General features: G+C 38.3%; 1 protein-coding gene across 1 annotated transcript; it reads left to right on the forward strand.

The window, feature by feature from the left end:
* Window positions 1–1097: 1097 nt before the first annotated feature.
* On the forward strand, window positions 1098–18194 carry LOC104273741 (transmembrane protease serine 7-like; the record flags this gene model as incomplete). Its single annotated transcript, XM_009869155.1, is given in 10 exon segments — window positions 1098–1217; window positions 1294–1383; window positions 5545–5743; window positions 6488–6618; window positions 9119–9186; window positions 10155–10348; window positions 11231–11269; window positions 15035–15263; window positions 16638–16768; window positions 18082–18194. Coding segments are annotated over 10 exon segments (1314 nt in total), but the record flags the coding sequence as incomplete, so codon positions are not given.
* Between the last annotated feature and the right edge of the window lie 971 nt (window positions 18195–19165).

The raw sequence follows: 19165 nt of genomic DNA on the forward strand, positions 1-19165 counted from the left end.
AAAAATTTAAGTGTAATAGAAGGCGAGAGTTGGAAGTAATTATATATAATAATATGGAATAAATTAGTAGATTTACCTACTCTACTCGAGCATAATAAGGCCAAGAGCATAAAGTATCGCTTCACATGGTTAAATACCTTGCAGTTCTGAACAAATAACAATGTCTGAGGACATAAATACTGTGCTTCAGGGCATGACCCGAAGACTAACATGCAAACAAGAAATATTTTTGTTTACAAATACATTATGTAACTGTAGCATTTTTTGTGCTGTTTCTGAATTAATCTCCTGCTGGTTATATCAATCAAATGTAGATCATGCCTGGAGGTTGCTTGTTATGAGGTCTGGCTATATCTTTTCTATTCCATACTTATACACTGATAAAGTTTTTGCAATTGTTAGTCTAGGTTTTGTATCTTAAAAGATAAACGAATAAAATATGTATTTTTTTTAAAAGGCTGGTATTTCTCCTGTGCTATTTCTAAGCTGACCCAAGGAAGGCATTGAGACTGTTAATCACTTAAAAGTAAAGACAGCTCTCCAGTCAGCATCCATTGAGTATAGTACTGTTGCACATCCTCCATAAATATTTAATTACCAAAGAAAATAGGATGGAACTGTTATGGTACAAATGACTTCCTGCATCTGATTACGAAAAAGATTCTCAGTTTGAAGCTTAATCTATTTTAACAATACAAAATAGGTTGCCTGAAGTACCTTATTTCTCAGTTACAATAAAATAACCAAATCTGAGGGTTCAAAAGGTATGTTACAAAATTCTAGAAAGGAGTCTAATGCTCTATGCTATCAATGGATATCTTTTTGCAGCACTCTTACTCAAGCTGCTTAAATTTTCCTTCTAGTTGCATGATTTTGCTCTCATATTTACATGTTACTTTATACTTTTCTTGTTTATGGCAACTAATTTTGTGACATTTAAATGATATGTAGATTTTAGCACTGTAATTTTGTTTTATCAAGTTGGATTCTAATTCAGCTTAAAAAGAGTAGCAAAAGTCTGTTTATTCAGTCTGACTTTGATGTCTCAAGTTACTTGATAGCATCCTTCTAATATTCACAAAAGAGAAACAGGGCAGATGAGATTACAATTGGAAACTCATCAAAGTAAATTGATGCCTCTCTTGGTCCAGGACTTTGCTTTTAGCTGTCTTCAGCTTCGGAAGTAGGAGTAGTGCCTGGGAAAAGGTGCAAGGTTGTTGGATTTTTGTTTGTGGGTTGTTGGGGTTTTTTTGGTGGTGGTGTGTGTTTGGTTGTTTGTTTTTTTTGGTTTTTTTTTAATCTGGGACAAGCAATAAAATTAATTCTGCTGGAATGGATGAAAAAAATGATCACCCAGCAGCTAAACCTGAGGATGAACTAAGTGTAAGTAGGTGACTTAAGCATTCTTGTTTTCATACACGTCTTGACATTGTTAGATCTTTTGTGATCTAATTCTCAAATATTAATCTTAACACATCAGTTGATTTTTTATAACCTTATTTTATAACTCAGTCTGAAAATGTCAATATATATTTGTATATCTTCAGATTTGCTAGTAACGAGTATTTTCAGACAACTGAAATAATGGGAATAACAGTGTATTGGTGTCATGGCGGCACTTTTTTCCAAAAAGAAACCAACTGCTAGGCAGGAAAGGCATCTTTAAAGTAGGTAAAGTGTTTTGTTTTTCCCTGAGAAGATACAGAAGTGGTTTATTGCATGAGCATTAACTCATTACAAAGAAGTAATTAAATAATTTAGTGTGTGGTGATAGTCAAATTGCAATTTTAGCTGGAAGCCAGTTCTAGAGTACAAGAAATAAGTTACAGTAGAGAGGAAGAGTTGTGGTCCTTATTGAGGGAAGGAATCTGCTTAACTTTGCCTTTGTTTTTTGTACTGTGAAGTATTTATGGTAAACTAATGTACCTTGGGGAAATATTTAAAACACAGAGCATAGCATTCAATTTTCATATCAATTCTGTGTAACAGAACTTTGCCTGTGTGACAGAACCCTTGATTCATGAACTGCATTTTTAAAAGTAAGGTTAGAATTCTGATGGATGCAATGAAGACATTAGTTTTTGAAAGTACATACTTATAGTCCAGTTACATCAGTCCTGAGCAATGATCTTTAACAATCCTTGACAAGAACTTTGTAATTAATTTGTAAGAATAAGTCTGTCCAGTTAGATCTAGTTATAAAGATAAATGCCATGGGAAAACTTAAATATAAAATGTTATTGGGGGAAGCCTTATGAAAGTAGCAACTGTCCCTAATTGATCCATTGAACTGAACATTCATGGGATTGTCTCAAGTTGTTCAACTGAACATGTAAGTGTATAAGGGACATTTACATGACAGATCAGAGCTTTAAATAAATAGGCAATTTGTTTTCCATCCTTACACAGAACTGGACTTGATAAACTTTTTGCACAACAAGTGCAGTTAACTCCCTAGATATGAGCCCAAAATCTCCAAATTCAGTGTTTTCACATTTGAGAAAAGTGTAAAGGGTACTACTAGGTCTTATTACTCTATTTTTACTTATTGCTTATTTTCTTCTCATCTTTGAACATCTGCAACTCTGAAGTCAAAGCTTGCCAACTGTTGTATTTGACTATGGGACTGGCAGGATATTTGTGACTGTGTTGCCTGTTCTCTCTTTGTGAGGATACATCATGTTTTGAATATCTCCAAGGATGAAGGTTTCCTGACATCTCTGGGCATGGTTCAGGCACATGACCCTCATGATTAAAATAAATTTTTTTTCTTTTCTCTGCTGCCTCCTTCTCCTCCCTCATCCCTCAGCTGACATTTCCCCTCCTGTCACGTGTGACTGTTGTGGCTGTCTCTTCAATGTGCATCAGTGACAAAAGTGTGTCTCTGTCTTCTCTAACCCACCCTAAGAAGCAAAATCTGTAACTAGGTTTACTCACACTGTCTTTGCCTTCTTGTCTCCAGCTGAACAACCCCAGGGCTCTCAACTTTTTGCTGTACATAATATTCTCCAGCCACTTGCCTCTTGGTGACTCGCTCCTGGAATCACTCCAGTTTATCATCATCTCTGCTGACAGGCCCAAAACTGGACACAGTACTAGAGGTGTAGTTCTACTAGTGTTGGTCAGAAGAAAACAAGCACTTATTGCAGATTATTTTACAGCACTATTTTTTGCAAAAGGCTGGTAATTATGTTTGGCATTTCCTGGGTGTCAGCACATAGTTTTTCTAACCGCTGCATTAAGCTTAGCACTCCACACCGGTAAATCAGAGTGCAGTTCTTGGCTGAGTACTTCCTGACTTTCATAGTCTTTTTCCTCCCCAAGTGATAATACAGTTAGTAGGGATGAAAAACTAGTCTTGTTTCCACACCTTTTAGTCTACAGCAAGCTGCGTGTTCTTGCAGTGTACCTTCTGAGAAGCTTTGAAGAATGAAATGATGGTTAATAGCCTGGCTGCTTGCTGCAGCATCTCTCTCCCCGCTGTCTACCCCTTGTAAATATGCAGAGGCTAAGAAGGATCTGTTGAGCACAGGGAGCAGCCAGGTCTGCCAAGACAACGTCTGTGCTGTTGTATGTGCACCTGCTCCTGTGTGGCTGTGGACTCTTTGGTGTGTTTCTGAGTGGGCACTGACAGGGAGAGATGATGGGACAGGAGCGTGTCACTCAGCAGGTTGAGGCTATCCGCACCTTGACCGAATCATCCACCGGTTGTCATTGGTCTTTATCAGAGATTCCTGACTTGCGTTGCTCAGAAGTAATGTACCTCTGAGTACATCCTAGCCCACAAGTGGCATAATGTCAGCTGTGAGGTGGGGGAGACCTGCTTTAAAAACGCCCTTGAAAATCTATTCCAAAGATGAAGACCAAAACAAAAAAGGGCATTTTCCTTATATTTAAGATGATGAACTTCAGTTTTATCATCATATATGTGAGCTTCTGAGCCAGGACTTCATGTCTTAAAGTCTTTTTTTTTTGCTTTATAGAAATCTTTGCACTAAAACTCTTGCTGCCCATTGCTGACTGGTGTTTGTCAACACCACTAGTCATGGAGAACCCACAGCTTCTTAAGGCAGCCTCCTGAGAACTTCCCTCTCACTAGTATTAACAGGTTTTTGGAATATTTTTCATGAGTGTTTGTTACTGATGTGGCAATACTAGGCAACTTATGTTATAGTCATGCTATAAGGAAGAAATTCAAGGGTTCTTTTATATTTCTAATTCTGGTGTAGCTGACTGAACCTCTAGCTGATCTCACAACAAAGATTTATACTGGATAGGAGATGTCAAAGAGGGAATTTTATGAAGTCACCGAGATTTCCCCAGGCAGCTCTTGCTGTGTCTGCAGCAACTGATAGATGTTATTTCTATGCTTAAATGTGTTGATTATCTCCTGCAGAGGAAAATGCCTGGGGGCATGTTTAATACAAACAGACTCTTCAGACCAGACCAAACTGTGGATGAATAAGATACAAGAAGTAGAAACTGCTCCTGCAAATGCAGAAATCATCACATAGTAGTTTCTTGTACCTAAGTAAGATGATCAGGTGATACTTTGAACCTAGCTTTAAAAAATCTGAGACTGTGGTTCAAAATAAAGTGTCAAGGGCCTATGTATCCACATGACGACCTTGTCCAAGTTCTATTCCAGCAAGACTGGTGCAGTGTCCTCCTGTTCACTAGACGAACCTTCTTCGAGGGAGCTGGACATGCAGGAGGAGGCTGTCCATACCCGCTGCTCCTCATCCTGAATGAAAGTGGAGACTTTTTTTCTCAAGAACGAATGGGTTGAACCCACTTGTATTGCAACTGTTCTATTCTCTTCAAAAGTTTTTGTAGGAAACAGCTGTGTCATTTTGACCATGAGCTGAGAGGTGTGCGTATACTGGTCTCCTGGTTCCTTAGCAGGGAAACGACAAGCCATCATACTGGAACAAGGACTGACTATTTGAATGTCATGCTGATCCCTGTCTCCCACTTCACACAAGGGGAGGAATGAAAGGCTGAATGTGTATCTGCTTCTGCATTGAACTTACATAAGCATAATAAGGATTTGGGTCATGAGCCCCCATGTTAGGTTATGTTACCAAGCTTCTGCTGTTGAAAAGCTGCTGTTTTGCAGAATTTGTCTGTGTGCCCATCTTGGTTGCAGACAGTGCAAGGTAATTCGTAGTTGTCTACCCTCAGGTTTAAGAGGACTGATTTACTCTAATAAGATATGCAGAAGGATATTAACATTCATTCATATAGTTAATGCTGGGTATCTGTTGCATGTTGAGCCGTTATCCTAGAGTATGTTGTGTTTTTTACATCCCTATGCAATAGGGACTGTCCCTGTGTTTATCTGCAAGTGTCTGGAAAAAAAGGACCTTACTTTTTGACTGGAGTTTTAAACTGCTACTAAGTTATAGTTGTGTATGTGCAGTAACAGACAAATATATGTGAGAATTGGTCCTAGTCAATGGTCTGTCAATTGCTGTTAGAAATGTTCCACTTTCGGTTTTGTTTGGTTTTTATTTTTGTTTTTTTTCTTTGTTTTTATTTTAGGTTGCCAACATCTCAGTCCAAATGGTAGCTGCAGAAGATAAGTTGGCAAAGAGGATTCTGGCAAGGAAAAAACATGGCAAATTGAAATTGAAGACAAAAGAAAAGCCGCTGTGGAATTTTCAAAACAAAATAATTCTCTTTACCCTCATACTATTTGTTTTAGGAGTTGTAACCTGGACATTACTGTGGCTCTTCATTGGTGAGTTGCCAAAAGCTCATACCAATTTTGTTTATCACTATCCCTAATAGCACTTTCAGTTGGATTTAAGATCTTACTTGTCCTGAAGGCTCTTTCTAAAGTAAACATGGAACCTAGTTAAATGGAGCCTGGAAGACTTTGGGGTATATTTGTTAAGACTTAGCAGGTAATTATAAGAGCAGGCCCATCTGTTGGCTTTAGGAAGTGTGACTGATTTTTTTAGTGTTATGCAAAACACTTTTTACATGTTTGCTAATTTCATAGACCCAACAGTTTCAGTTTGATTTGTCAGAAATTTTGTCTTCAATTGTGTTTCTTCGTCTGCTGAGGGTCAGGGAAGTCCTTTACTTCCTATGCAGAATAGGTTTAAAGAATTAAAAGACAGTAAAATGCAGATGTGTCTAACTGGGCAGTGAAAGCTATGTTCTCCTCCTCAGACTGTTGATGTAAATTCTGCCCAAGATTCCTTAGGAATGTTCCAGAATCTGGATGTTGATATTGATTTTGGTTCATTTGTATGATGGTATCTTATCTTATTTGTAGTGAACAAGTGCTCAACTAACCTTCATATTGAGGTACTTGTCTAGAATAGTTTTGCTGTGAAAACGTAGTATTCTTTTGGTAGTCATTTTGACTGTAGAGCCAAATAAATTCATTTGGTTTAGAAATTATTCAGAAAAAGCCCCTCATTGTTATTTAAAAAAATACAAAAATAATTGAGGCTATCTTCTTTGTTTCTTACAGTTCAGGCAGAAAACAAAGATGCGTTGTATTTCGTTGGACTCTTTCGTGTTGCCAACATAGAGTTTCTCCCAGAGTATAGGCAGAAGGAGTCGAAAGAATTCCTCTCCATGGCACAGAACGTGCAGCATGTGGTAAGATGAGTGGGCTGCTTGCCTAGCCAAAAGATCAGAACTGTGAACAAAAGGTGTGATTTTTCAGGTGCCATTGAGGTCTACTGTGATGTTTTGGTGTTCTGCTGTCTTTTCTTTTTTTTTTTTGCCCCTCTGAGAGACTGCACAAAGGGTGGTTATCTGGTGGTAGGAAGGAACTGACTGTTTTCCACTTGTCAATCAAATTCAGTTTTGAAAAGTCCTGTTTGATTTTTATGTTTACTAAACATTTACATATTTCCCCCAGAAATTGGGATCTATGAATAGGACTCTAGGAAGGCCCTTCAAAACTTACTTGCTGTTTTTGAGACATAAAACTGATAAAGTCTTTTGCATTTAAATTGATATCTGCTGCCAGTCTTCTGCCTTAAATTGTATGTAATTACCCTAGAACTCTCAGACATATTTACATTTTCATTTTCTTCTGATGTTGGGGATTCAAAAGCCATTATTCTTCCCAAATACCTTGCATCAGTCTAAGCAGAAATAGCACTCTGACGTCGTCGGCAGTTAAGGCTGCTTTGTGATAGGAAGAAAGGGGTTGGAATTCTGGTTAAAAGGGAATTTGAATTTAAAGCCTTTTGGTGTAGGGAGGAAAGAAACGCTAATGGCAGGAAATGCAGCACAGTCTGCATAAGGATTCAATCAGTAGTATGAAAACTGCTAAACAAACAAAAGAATAACAACATCAGATGAAACCAATAGATTTTTGGATAATTGCTAAGTTCTTGTCATCTTACAATATGAACTTGTGTTTCTGCTTTCCAGCTCTATCTTTTTTCCTCTCCCCCTCTAGAAGTTGATCACAAGAGAACCGACAGCAGGCAATCTAGTTTTCCTCACTCTGCATGCTAAAAACTGAAGCGCTTTCAGGCAGGGATGATGGACAACAAGCACAAGTGTCCCTTACCCACTCTCCATGGAGCAGCTCTAACCTGCAGTGAGCCCCATGTCTTGCCCTTGTCCCAGAGCATCCCGAGGTTGTCGCAGGTAGTGCAGAGCAGTGACAGACAGCAGGTGTGAACTGACACTGTCACCATCTCCTCCTTGAATGTGGCTTGGAAATTATTTTTTTTGTCTGTAAACTTTGCTGCAAAACCAGTGGATTTGACATTGCTGAGACTGCTAACTTCAGAAAGTGCCGCCTTTTAGAAGAGACAGCTGACGAGTAAAATCACTGAACAGAATTGCTTCTGTTTGGCTCAAACCAGGACATAATGACATGACTGTTACTAGGAATGTGAGCGAATTAGGATTTTGTTTTTCTCCTTGAAACCCTTTTGTTCATGGCTGCTGGTCCAGACAGCCACAGAGTGCTAGTGGAAGAAGCTCTCAAGATAGATTCCTTTTCCCTTTCGTAGTAACAGTAATACACAAAATGCTTTTTATCCTAATCTGGAGAAAGATTAAGCTACACACATTTTATTTAGGCCCTTAAAATAATCGTTCAAAATTCCTTTCTCAAACACTAAAAATTAGAGACTAATATTAATGTGGGTTTTTTACAGCGTTTGCTTCAAAATAATCCATATTACAATCCCTTGGGCATTAATATTACCCATTAAGCAACAGGACGAGGTCTCAACAGCTTGAGGTACATGCCACCTTGTGGCTTTAGCAGTGTGCATCTGAGCAAGAGGAAGGTAGGTTATTGTCACACTGGTATTATCATGTACATCTAAAGAACTGATGGAATCAGGAGCTAACTTTCCCTAAAGGTAGACCCACAGCATGAAATAGGCATAGTTTTTCCTTCTCCACATATTTTACTCTGTGTGTATCGGAGAAAAATATGTTAATACCAAGCTGATAGTGAAGAAAACAAACACAAACTGAACCAAAACGCAAGAAATTCCATGTAAATGTTAGAAAAATCGATTTACCTGTGAAGGTAGTTAAACTCTGGAGCAGTTGTCCAGAGAGGTTGTGGAGTCTCCATTCTTGGAGCTATTTAACTGGACACAGTCCTGAGGAACCAGGTGTAGTCGACTCTGCTTTGGGCAGAGGGTTTGGACTAGATGCACCTTCCAATCTCAGTCTTTCTGCAATTCTGTGGGAAAAGCTCTGATGTACACCGTTAACTACACCTTTGTGGGAGCACACGAGATGTTATGAGCATGTGCTCATTTCCCGAAGACTGACCTCAAGTTTCAGCATCAGGATAAGGAAGCCCTCTGTGTTCGGGACTTGCTGGGCAAAGAATGTGCACCCTTTTAAAAACTCATTTATTTCGAAAAAACGTTGCTATACATGTCAGCTGGTCGTGGACAGAAGAATCTGGGAATATTGGGCTATTTATGGGTGCATTGGAGAGCTGATCTTTTCATGTCTGCTGCTCTGCCTAGCTTGGCTGATTTATCTCTGGACATGTGTTCATATTGCATATCCTTGGTGGAAAAGACGATGTTCACAGGAAAGCCTAGGACATCTTGAGGTGTGGCTGATTTTCAGAAATGCTAAATATTAACACTTTCTCTTTCAGATGAACTTGGTCTACACAACATCCTCATTCTCCAAATTTTATAAGCAGTCCACAGTTTCAGAAGTCAGGTAAACCCATGGTTAATGTAATTGTATTTCTGCTGAGTAGTATATAATGTAATGAACCCACAAAAGAAGCCTATTTTTGGTGGTTACAATTTCTTCTCTTTTCTATGTACTTGTACTGATAACAAAATACATTTAAAACCTGTATCAATTCATTTCACCCAAGTAAGGGCGAACTAAAGTCATATAAGCAGTACTTGTCTGTCAGGAATGTAATTCAAGGTAAACAGAAATAATGTCCCTAAAGAGATTTAATGATACTTTGGCTGATAGGCCGTGCAGAGGTTTAGCCACTTATACGTGTGGTGAAAGCACAACTCTGTATTATTAACTTAGTCACACATTTCATAAGTAATGTTATGGGTGTAACACTATTTAGGAGGAAATCTCTATATTGCAATCAAGTACACTGACTCTAGTATTATGCATGCAATCAATGCTAGAGGATTAGTTATTTCAATCCTCTTGAACCAAATACAGTTTTGGTTCAGGAATGGGAGACTATAGGACACATTTGACTTAAAGATCTTTCTTCCACTAGAATGTAAAGATTGAGGTGACTATATACAGCCTCTAGTGTGTTACCCAGTCTAGGAATCGTTTCTTACGTACTGCAGTGCACAGTACAGCGTGAGATGCATAGCAATGCAGAATTCTTAATTTCTATAGATGATAACCCTTCCATTTCTGTTTTGATCTTTAGGAGATAATCCATCTCTAATTCAAGGAGATGATATTATGATTTCTATAGATCTCAAAATTCAGGAGCCCCCAGGGAATCAGCCTAGTGAAGTTCCCTAACTGGGTGTGAAGAAGGAGTTTTGGAGGTTTTTTTGGTTTGTCTTTAAGAGAAAAAAGTACATTCAGTGTATTGAAGTATAAGAAAAGATAGAAATGATCCATACGCTTCTAAATTTGTACTTCAGGAAAATTTCAGCAGGATGATGATCCTTGGGACCTTTTTATTTCAGTAACAACAACAACGGAGGCCTCCTTATTCATTTCTGGATCGTATTTGTGGTACCACAGGCGAAAGGCCAAGTGCTATGTGAGGACTGTGTGGCTGCCATCTTGAAGGATTCCATTCAGACAAGTATCATTAACCGGACCTCGGTGGGAAGTCTTCAGGGCCTTGCGGTTGACATGGACTCCATTGTACTAAGTGGTTAGTGTTAGCGCGTACCCATATCCTTGAGAAAATGCTTAATTAAGCAGATATTTATATCTTGGGGTTGCAAATTCTATGAATAAACCAAAATCTTTATGCAGCATCTTCAGCTTCTAATATTAAAATTATTCTAGGAATGAGAGGTTTGAGATCAAATCAAGTTATAAAGTATCCCTGTCAACACAGATTGCAAATCTTCCTTTACTTGGAGTGCTTATGCTTAAATTCAGAAGCTAAGCCACCTCGTAGCTAGCTCAGACTTAGGTTAGTCTGCGGCTTTAAAAGTATAAAATGATGAAGGGTTAATGTTTCCACATGGATCAAACTTTAGCCCCTTCATTGAAAATGAGATGTGTATCATGCCTTTATAAAGACTAAGAAATGGATTATAAAGCTGCCCCTTCATTAAACAACTCCTCTGCCATTCCTGTCCTGGGAAGAAATTAGCAATGTAGGATTCAAGTATTTGTGTAAAGTGATTAGCTACACATTGTTGTATGATTTTTCATCTCTGTGAAAAAAGACGGAACAAGCTTCATTTCAAAAACTCTGTCCAGCCAAAAGCTGAAAAAGACTGTGGCCAAGGGTGAGAAAATGACCTCTTGTGTACCTCTGTCTCAGTCCTTCAATTAAATGTGACTCCTTAATTGACACGCAGTCTCTTCTTGACGCAGGCCCTAAAATGTCTGGGGACATGATACTTCCAAAGTTGCTTGCATAATTTGCGGAAATGAAGGGGATTTAGACAGTGTCTATTGTTGACATAGCTCTTTTGTTCTGTGTATTTAATGTTATGATTAAAGAACAATGATTGAATTAAACCCTGAAATCTGGATTTTGGATAAATGAGAAGACTCACACAACTCTTTTTCTGTGCAGCAGGTCTTCGGTCAGATTATTGGTCAACAACGGGAACAGGTAATTCACCATTTTGGTAGCTTCCTGGCAGAAAAAAGGTGGAGAACAAAGCTTGATGTTCACATCTTAGACTCAAAGATACTGTTCAGTGCTAATTTAAGAAGGTTAAATTCAACCTTGGCATTTATGGCCTGAGTTGCTATAAGAGTGACCAAGGGTCCGAAACTATCTGTCCTTAGACTGGCAAATTTTTCAGATGTGCCTGGTAGCATAGTAGGAAACAAACTCAGTCAGTTCGTTGCTTACTATTCACTCTGTTGAAGACAAGATTAAGCTTTTCTAAACTGGACAATAATGAATTAAAATTTATTTATTGGCTTTTGAGATAAACAGTAGCACTGCTTTTATCCATCCTTTATCCTCCTTTACTACCTTTTCTCCAAAGTTAATGATGAGTTTTTCTAACTCATCTAGCCCTAACTGATATTAGTTAAGTGGTTCAGTTTTGCCGGGATTATCCAAGACGCTACTTATATACTTGCTTGGTTTCATGTTTTAAGAATTCTTTGGCAGTGTGCAGAGACTTAAAAAGTAGTTTAAAAGTACAGCACATCTATGTTCACTAGTATGTGGAGTAGGTATCCAGAAAAAAAGTGCTGCTAGGCTAAGCAAAGTTATGTTAAACACCTTTGGTACAGGAACCTTATAAGTCTCTGTTGGGCCAGCAGCTGTCAATCATGTATGGATGCCTTCCGTGTTCCTTGACACAGTCTTACTTTTTAACTTGTTAAGTTTCACCATTTCAGTCCTTACTTTATACCTTTCTGTGTCTGTATCTGTCTTTTCTGAGACGTTAACTTGTACTATCTCAGCAATTATATCATAGAATCATAGAATGACCTAGGCTGGAAAGGACCTTAGAGATCATTTTAATCCAGTCTCCCTGTCTCCAGGGTCGCCACCTTGGCAACACATGGGGACTAAATGGGAATCAAACCCGCGACCTTGGCGTTGTTAGCACCACATTCATATGTGTCTTTGTGATTTCCTCTTCTGTTATCTTCCAAGGTTTTAGCTTGCATACTTTCTAAAAATGTAACAATTACTTTTTCCACTGCAGCCAAGTCAAGGTCTCCTAGTGTTGCTGTCCACAGATGGACTTTGGGTCACAGACCATGGGCTATGGTTGGCAATGTTTAGATTGATATCAACCTACAATTTCTCAAAATTCAAGTCAAGTTTACTGCGGCATTCATCTACCCAAAATCTTTTCTGACTTAAACTGCAAAACATAGCAATTTTGGCCTTTGTTACATCTCCTCATGTGCATTTTATATAAAAGAATTTTGTGTATTGATGCTTACTCGCATAGCAATTTCATTTCCCAGTTCAGTGTTCCAAGGTAGAGGAATTACTGCAGTCGAATTTTGTGTTTTAATTTATACCAGAGTCCAGTCCATAAAAGAGAAGAAAACAAATATTGATGCTAAGGCCTTGTAAGGACTTGTATAGTATCATTCACACAAAAGGAGAAGGATGACTTGCCATATTCTGGATGTCTTTCAGAGATTTACAGTGTAGTCGACCACACGGGGCAACTGGTGGAAGCATAGTGCTGGTATGCAATGAAGTTGCAGGGGAACAACATGGATTGACACAGCACCTGAGAAAGTCTTACATCGGTGCAATTTTGTTTGTTGCAGTACCTTAAGTCTGTCTGCTTAGGACTGTAGAATTATGGTGCAGAGGTGAAAGCGTTAATGCAGCAGCATATGAGGAGGGTGCGTCACCTGGTTGTATTTTGAGAACAGTGGAGTTACTTTGGCATAAAGATGCATCTGGTTATTAGTTGAGGCGCAGCACTGGAGTGCAGATTTATTGAGGAATGTATTGAAGAAGGGACTTTGAGATACTCAGCTGACGTGAGTGACTTGCGTTGCCATTCTGCCTGGCTATGCAGGGTCTGTTTCGGTAAAGACCGTAACCAGCTTTGGTTTCAAGTTGTTATGCGTGCGTTACTTCAAGGTCCAGAGCTAGCTCTGAATTCTCTGCACCATGTTTCACAGCAGCAGCGAGCTAGTCACATTCTTAACTGCTTAGTAGAAATAATGGCTGTCATTTAATTCTAAAGATTATGATCAAAGCTAGCTTTGTTAAGGGTGAGTAAGTAAGCACAAGTAACTATTATAAAAATAATATTATTGGAAAGAGATAAGAACAAGAAGGAATGAGGAAGAACAATGGCTCAACCAAAGCTTTAAATAGTTTTAACCGTTATTCAGTTGAACGGTATGTGACCCTTACAGATTGTTTATGAACATTCATAGCATTAGTTTCAAGGTTGTAAATTAGAAGTGGAAGTCAGACAAAGCCTGCCACTTCCTGGCTTGATTAGCCACTGGTTAAAAAGCCAACATTTAATCTGAGTCAAGAGTTGATAGTGAAATTTCACTGTGTTCTAGTTGGTTTTCCATAAGAGTAACTATTTCAGGACTTGTCTTTTTAATAGGTGGAAATTAATGCAAATATTTGTTTTGAATCATATTCTCCCTAATTTGCATTTCCCCCTTCTCATCTCTCAAAGAGCTATGTTAAGAATTTTAGATATGACCAAACAAAAAAATCCCTAATCTTTTTTCTGAATGGAAGTTGTAATATTGAATGGAAATATGTTTGACCTGAAAGCCATGATTGGTTTAGCTTAGTCAGAAAATTGGATGCAAGTAGGGTAATTTTCTGGAGATTGACACAGCTTTATTCTGCCTTTTTTTTTTTTTTTAGGAAAAAAAAATTGTTTTGTAGGTTAGGCTGTATTATTTATATTTCATGGTACTTTAGTTTCTAGAAGTTTTCAGGACTTGATAGGACAAATCACTGGCCTGAGTTAATTTTGACCCTGCTTTGAGCAGAGTGTTTAACAAGAAAGGTCTCGGCATCCCCGAATGAACTAGTGAATCTGAATTTACTGGTAGCACTTACAGCTCATGTCACAATAAAATATTGAGAAGCCTGATGTTAGAAACAATAATCTAAAAAATCCCAGAGTAATCCAAAATTATAGCTTGAGTTTGGTTTAATTTTGTTTGTTATAAATATCCCAATATATGTAGGGGTGAATCGTTGATTTTTGTCTTGATATACATTTCCCAGTGAATGATTGTTTGATTATTGCCTTCAAATACCTGCAGGAAGGCTGGAGAGGGACTTTTTACAAGGGCATCCTGTGATAAGATAAGGGGAAATGAATTTAAATTCAAGTAGAATAGGTTTAGATTGGATCTGAGGAAGAAATTCTTCAGTACAAGGGTGGCAACAGTCTGGAATAAATTGCCCAGAGAGGTTGTGGGTGCTCCCTCCCTGGAGATGTTCAAGCCCAGATTGGATGACACCTTGAGCAACCTGCTCTTGTTAAGGGCATCCCTGCCCATGGCATGGAGGTTGGATTAGATGATCTCTGAGGTCCCTGCCAACTTAGGCCATTCTGTGATTTAAGTGTTTTCCTCTCTGGGGGCTCTATCGACCTTTGCTAACTGCAAATACCTGTTGTAAAAAATGGCTTTTGTGCAAATACCCTACAGGGACTTATTTAAAGCACTGTTCTCAATGTTCTGTTGTTTTATGATCAGACTTTTCCTTGACCACAGGCATGAAACTAAGATGTAAATGAAGAGTGGCATTACTACGTCATCTTCATGTTTAGCTAGGCTTTCCTATGTTGCTTTAGTTAAAAATTTATTTTCAGGATTTCTTTTTGTTTTGGTGTTCCATGAGGATTTAATGGTTTTGTAGTCAGTGTCCAGTGCTGACAATGTGACATTTCCACAGGAAAAAATTGTATGGATGATCTCTACGCTGATCGCCTACATGAGCACTTTCCTCTGAATATTCATGCTACCTCAGGGGGAACAATCTGCTATTTTAAACTGATTGCCTCGGTGGGCCATCTTATTCGCCTTTCAATAGTATCCCTTCAGATTGAAGCAGACAACTGCATTACTGACTCGCTAACCATTTATGACTCTCTGATGCCAATCAAGCATAAGATACTGTACAGGTGAGTATCAATTTTCATTGACAATTAATTGGCAATCTTTTTTAAAAAATTTTTTCCCCTGTAGATTGTGGTTATGATGGACTTTGTTTTGTTTTGTTAGAAATACTCTGATCTTCACGGATTATGCACAGAACACCTAGCAAAATACTTCTTTACTTTTACTTAAAAAAATAAAATTGATCTTACTAATAAAAAACCCAAAGAGTTAAATATGCTTTAAATTCTTCTTTGTTACTCAGCTGGAGTGCATCTTCACCTAACTGCAAAACTATAAGTTCACATATTACTAAGTGGCATTTTCTGTTTCATATCAGGAAACAGATACTAACTAAAAGAGAACATCAAAATTTCCTCCCCTAAACAAGCTCTTCTTCCACATGAAGATTAGTGCTTTTGTGATTTTTTTTTGCTCTTGTGATTCTTTGGATGCTTACCGCCACTCACCAGTTCAGTAGTTTTTTTGAGCTGCAGTATTTAAGTAGTTTAGCTATTAAAATCTGGAGTCGAAAGTCTGATGGGCTGAGGGGTGCGGACTATTTTATGTATTTAATTCCCCCTCCTCCCTTTCTAATGATCCAGTAGGCTTCTTTTGTTTGACATTCCTGGTAACTAGTTCCATAGGGTTCTATCACACCAAAAGGTGAAGACATCACCTCCATCAAGTAGATGAAGAGCTCAGTGTTTTGATCCCTTTTCTCAGATGATTTATGTATGAGGCTCATAAAAAGCACTGGATTTTCACTCATCTTTGAGCCCTGTCCTCTAATCTGAATTACTCTCTGACTGGTCTATAAGATAGCAGATGGTGTTTACACACTTAGTAGTATCTGTAGAGGACTGTTGATATATGCTAGGTAATGCATATGGAAAGCAACTTTTTTTTTTTTTTAATGAGACTAGTTGATTGACTCAGGTTTTTCGTTTTGGACTTGAAGAATAACTTGCTTGACTTTCTCATTCCCTAACCCCAAGATAAATCTGTCAGCCTAATAAAATACTTCTTCCCTTTCTTCAAGCATTTCTCTACTATTGGCTTCATTTCTGCTTAGAGGTCTGAAAGTCAGTATTACCTTCTAGAGCTCAGCATTTTATCTTCCTTGTCATGTTTGCAATTTATTCTGTTTTTGTAAGAAGTGGCTTTCCAGTACTGAGTTTCTAACTGGATTTTTAACCGATACTTTTGTGTTCAAGAGCATGGAGTTTTTACTGAGCTTTGAAGTAGGTAAACTCTGAACCAGTGGAAAATTTATGCACAGAATAAGAGCAATGGGTTGGGTTTCGGTGAGGGAGGGTGGGGCGGGCTGGGGTGTTAGTATTTATTTGTTTGCTTACCAATTGCCTACATACCTACTCTCCTTTTTTCTTCTCCCTCAGAGCTTGTGAACCAGCTGATTCATTGGTGTCACTTGTGTCCACAAATAACCTAATGCTGGTAACGTTTAAGGCAGCACAAATAAAAGAGCGGAAGGAATTCCATGGCTATTTTGAGGTCATTACACAAGAAAGTAGGTTTGCTTTGTGTTTAGAAATGTGTTTATCATACTGTTTCTGTCTAAGGTCCCAAAGCAGATGCCATGTTCCTGGCTATGAATAAGCGACTCTTTTATCTTGGTTTCTTTTTTCCTATAAGCCTGTCTGTCCTCTTCGTCTCGTCTGCGTTACTAAGTGTCTGCCTTCTTGAGCAATTTAATCTCTGTGTGCTAGCTGTTCTTAAGTGCAATGTGAAGGTAGAAGGCTGAAGCCTGCACCGACATTTCAGTTGGTCAGGATCTCAGTGTTGCCAGTAGATGGAGTTGTTATTCCAGGTGTACCACTGCTCTCGTTTCTCTCCTGATTTGGGACTCGGTGATGATCATAGAATCATAGAATGGCCTAAGCTGGAAGGGACCTTAGAGATCGTTAAAGGTGGAAGAAATTCAGCACTGAAAACCACTTTCAGAAAACAAAACTTCAGTAGCTTTGTCTGTGTTTTCCATCGGTAGGGAAAACTCATTAACACAAAGGAGTCAGTTATGTTTGTGCATCCACTCCATCATCTGCTTTTTATTGCTGTATGCTTTAAGAGGTAATTAGATCATAATCACAAATAGTACAAGGAACATCAGGCCAGTAGGACAAGTTGGAAAATCTAACACAATCCAGTGCAAGAAAATTCAAGCATCTCAGAAATATTCTGCATACTTTCTACGTTGACAGTAATTAGGCATTAATTAAGCATCATAAAACCTTACGATGAGTAAATTCAAAATCAGGGCTGTTATTTTCATTTATTTGGTAGATTTAAACTCAGGGCTGGGTTTTCCTTGGTTTTTTTGTTTGTTGTTTGGGGTTTTTTTTGTGTGTGTGTGTGCGTCTGTTCTGTTTTTAATGATTTCTCTAAATCCATTGAACAGTCATAAAAGAAAGTTTTGGCTTCCAGGAGATTGATTAGATCAGCACATTGTCCATTTCTAACTGGCTGCGTTTTAAACCTAGAGATCCTCACACACTGTTGGATCGTAGGTATATTGACATGCAAAATTATTCGCTGAGACTTGTATGCAGAACTGTTTTCAATGAAATAAACATTACTAAAAGTCCATAATATTTTCTTCCAGTCCTGCAGAGTGCAAGCATTCCTAGACTTCTACATCCCTTGTCTGTCTGCACCACTGGGAAGGGTATCTTTTCAAAACTTGAACCTAGATAAATATAATTTCTAAGCTGCCCTGCTTTGCACTGCAGAAGAATTCTGATAAATTTGGGTGCTTAGCCCACTGAATAGCTTTGCCGGAAGTATATTAAGGTTTACCAACGGTTGCCTCCTTTTTTTCCTTAGGGTGTGGAAAAGCAATAGTGACAAAAGAGAAAATTGGCTATGAAGGGACAATCACGAGTCCTTATTACCCGAGCTATTATCCTCCAAAATGTCTTTGTGCATGGAACTTCCAGGTAACATGCATCTCTCTCTCTTAGGCACTGTTGTGTGTTTTGGGCACACAGAACCTGTAAGTATAGAAGAAAATTGTCTAGGGATTAACCTGCATCCTTACAGATGTGGTAGTTTGCTGAACTGACAGAGCTGACTAGCTGGCTGTGCTCAGATGTGGTTTTTCTGTTCTTTTTTTGCTGTTTGTTTTTTTTTCTTTTTTTCTGTGTACTTATTCTTGACAAAGAGAACAGAGTTCCTAAGCCATCCTATTAAAAAGGTGAAAAGCTGAGATAAATGTTGGTGTTTACCCTTCAGAATTACTTCATGGCAGAGAATGTAAGATTTTACTGGTTTTAATTTCCTTCTTCCCAGCCCCTCAAACTTGGAAAAAACCTACATACAAAAGACTCTTCTAACCTGCTTACTACTGCTGCTCTCTAGTCTCTATTATGAGTCTATTTTGTTGCACTTAATAAATTGAATTTTTGTCTTTTAAGATGGTCTGCCATAGCAGCAGAATTCCACAGACTTTTTTCTTCCTATCCATCTCTTCATCTTTTCAGGCACTTTCCTGAAAGCAAATGATGGAAAGTTTAGATCAGTTTAAAATAGTTTTGTAATGCCTTGTCTAATGTCATTAATATTCCCTATTAATGTTGTTAAAATATGGTCTTTGACTTATGGTTTGCCCTTCAGTGTTTTCCTCTCTAAAAAATATGGCAGTGGATATGATGATCTCCACTGTTTACTTGCCCTTCTGCTTATGCTACTCATGTCTGGTTAAGATAGTGGTTGCCCATGTTGAATGCCCCCAATCCAAATGAAGTCTAGCTAGGCTCCTCCTCTAGAAATTCCTTTTTTTGCTAAATTTTAGGTCTTCAATTTACCCTAGACTTATGAGGTAAAAGTTTCTGAACACTTAACATAGGCAACCAAGACTTACTTCTCAAAACAGTTTAATCTACTGCAGGGTAGGAAGGCACTGCAGAGG

Source organism: Apaloderma vittatum, unplaced genomic scaffold (genome assembly GCF_000703405.1).
Source record: "Apaloderma vittatum isolate BGI_N311 unplaced genomic scaffold, ASM70340v1 scaffold10315, whole genome shotgun sequence".
In the NCBI taxonomy this organism is placed as follows: Eukaryota; Metazoa; Chordata; class Aves; order Trogoniformes; family Trogonidae; genus Apaloderma; species Apaloderma vittatum.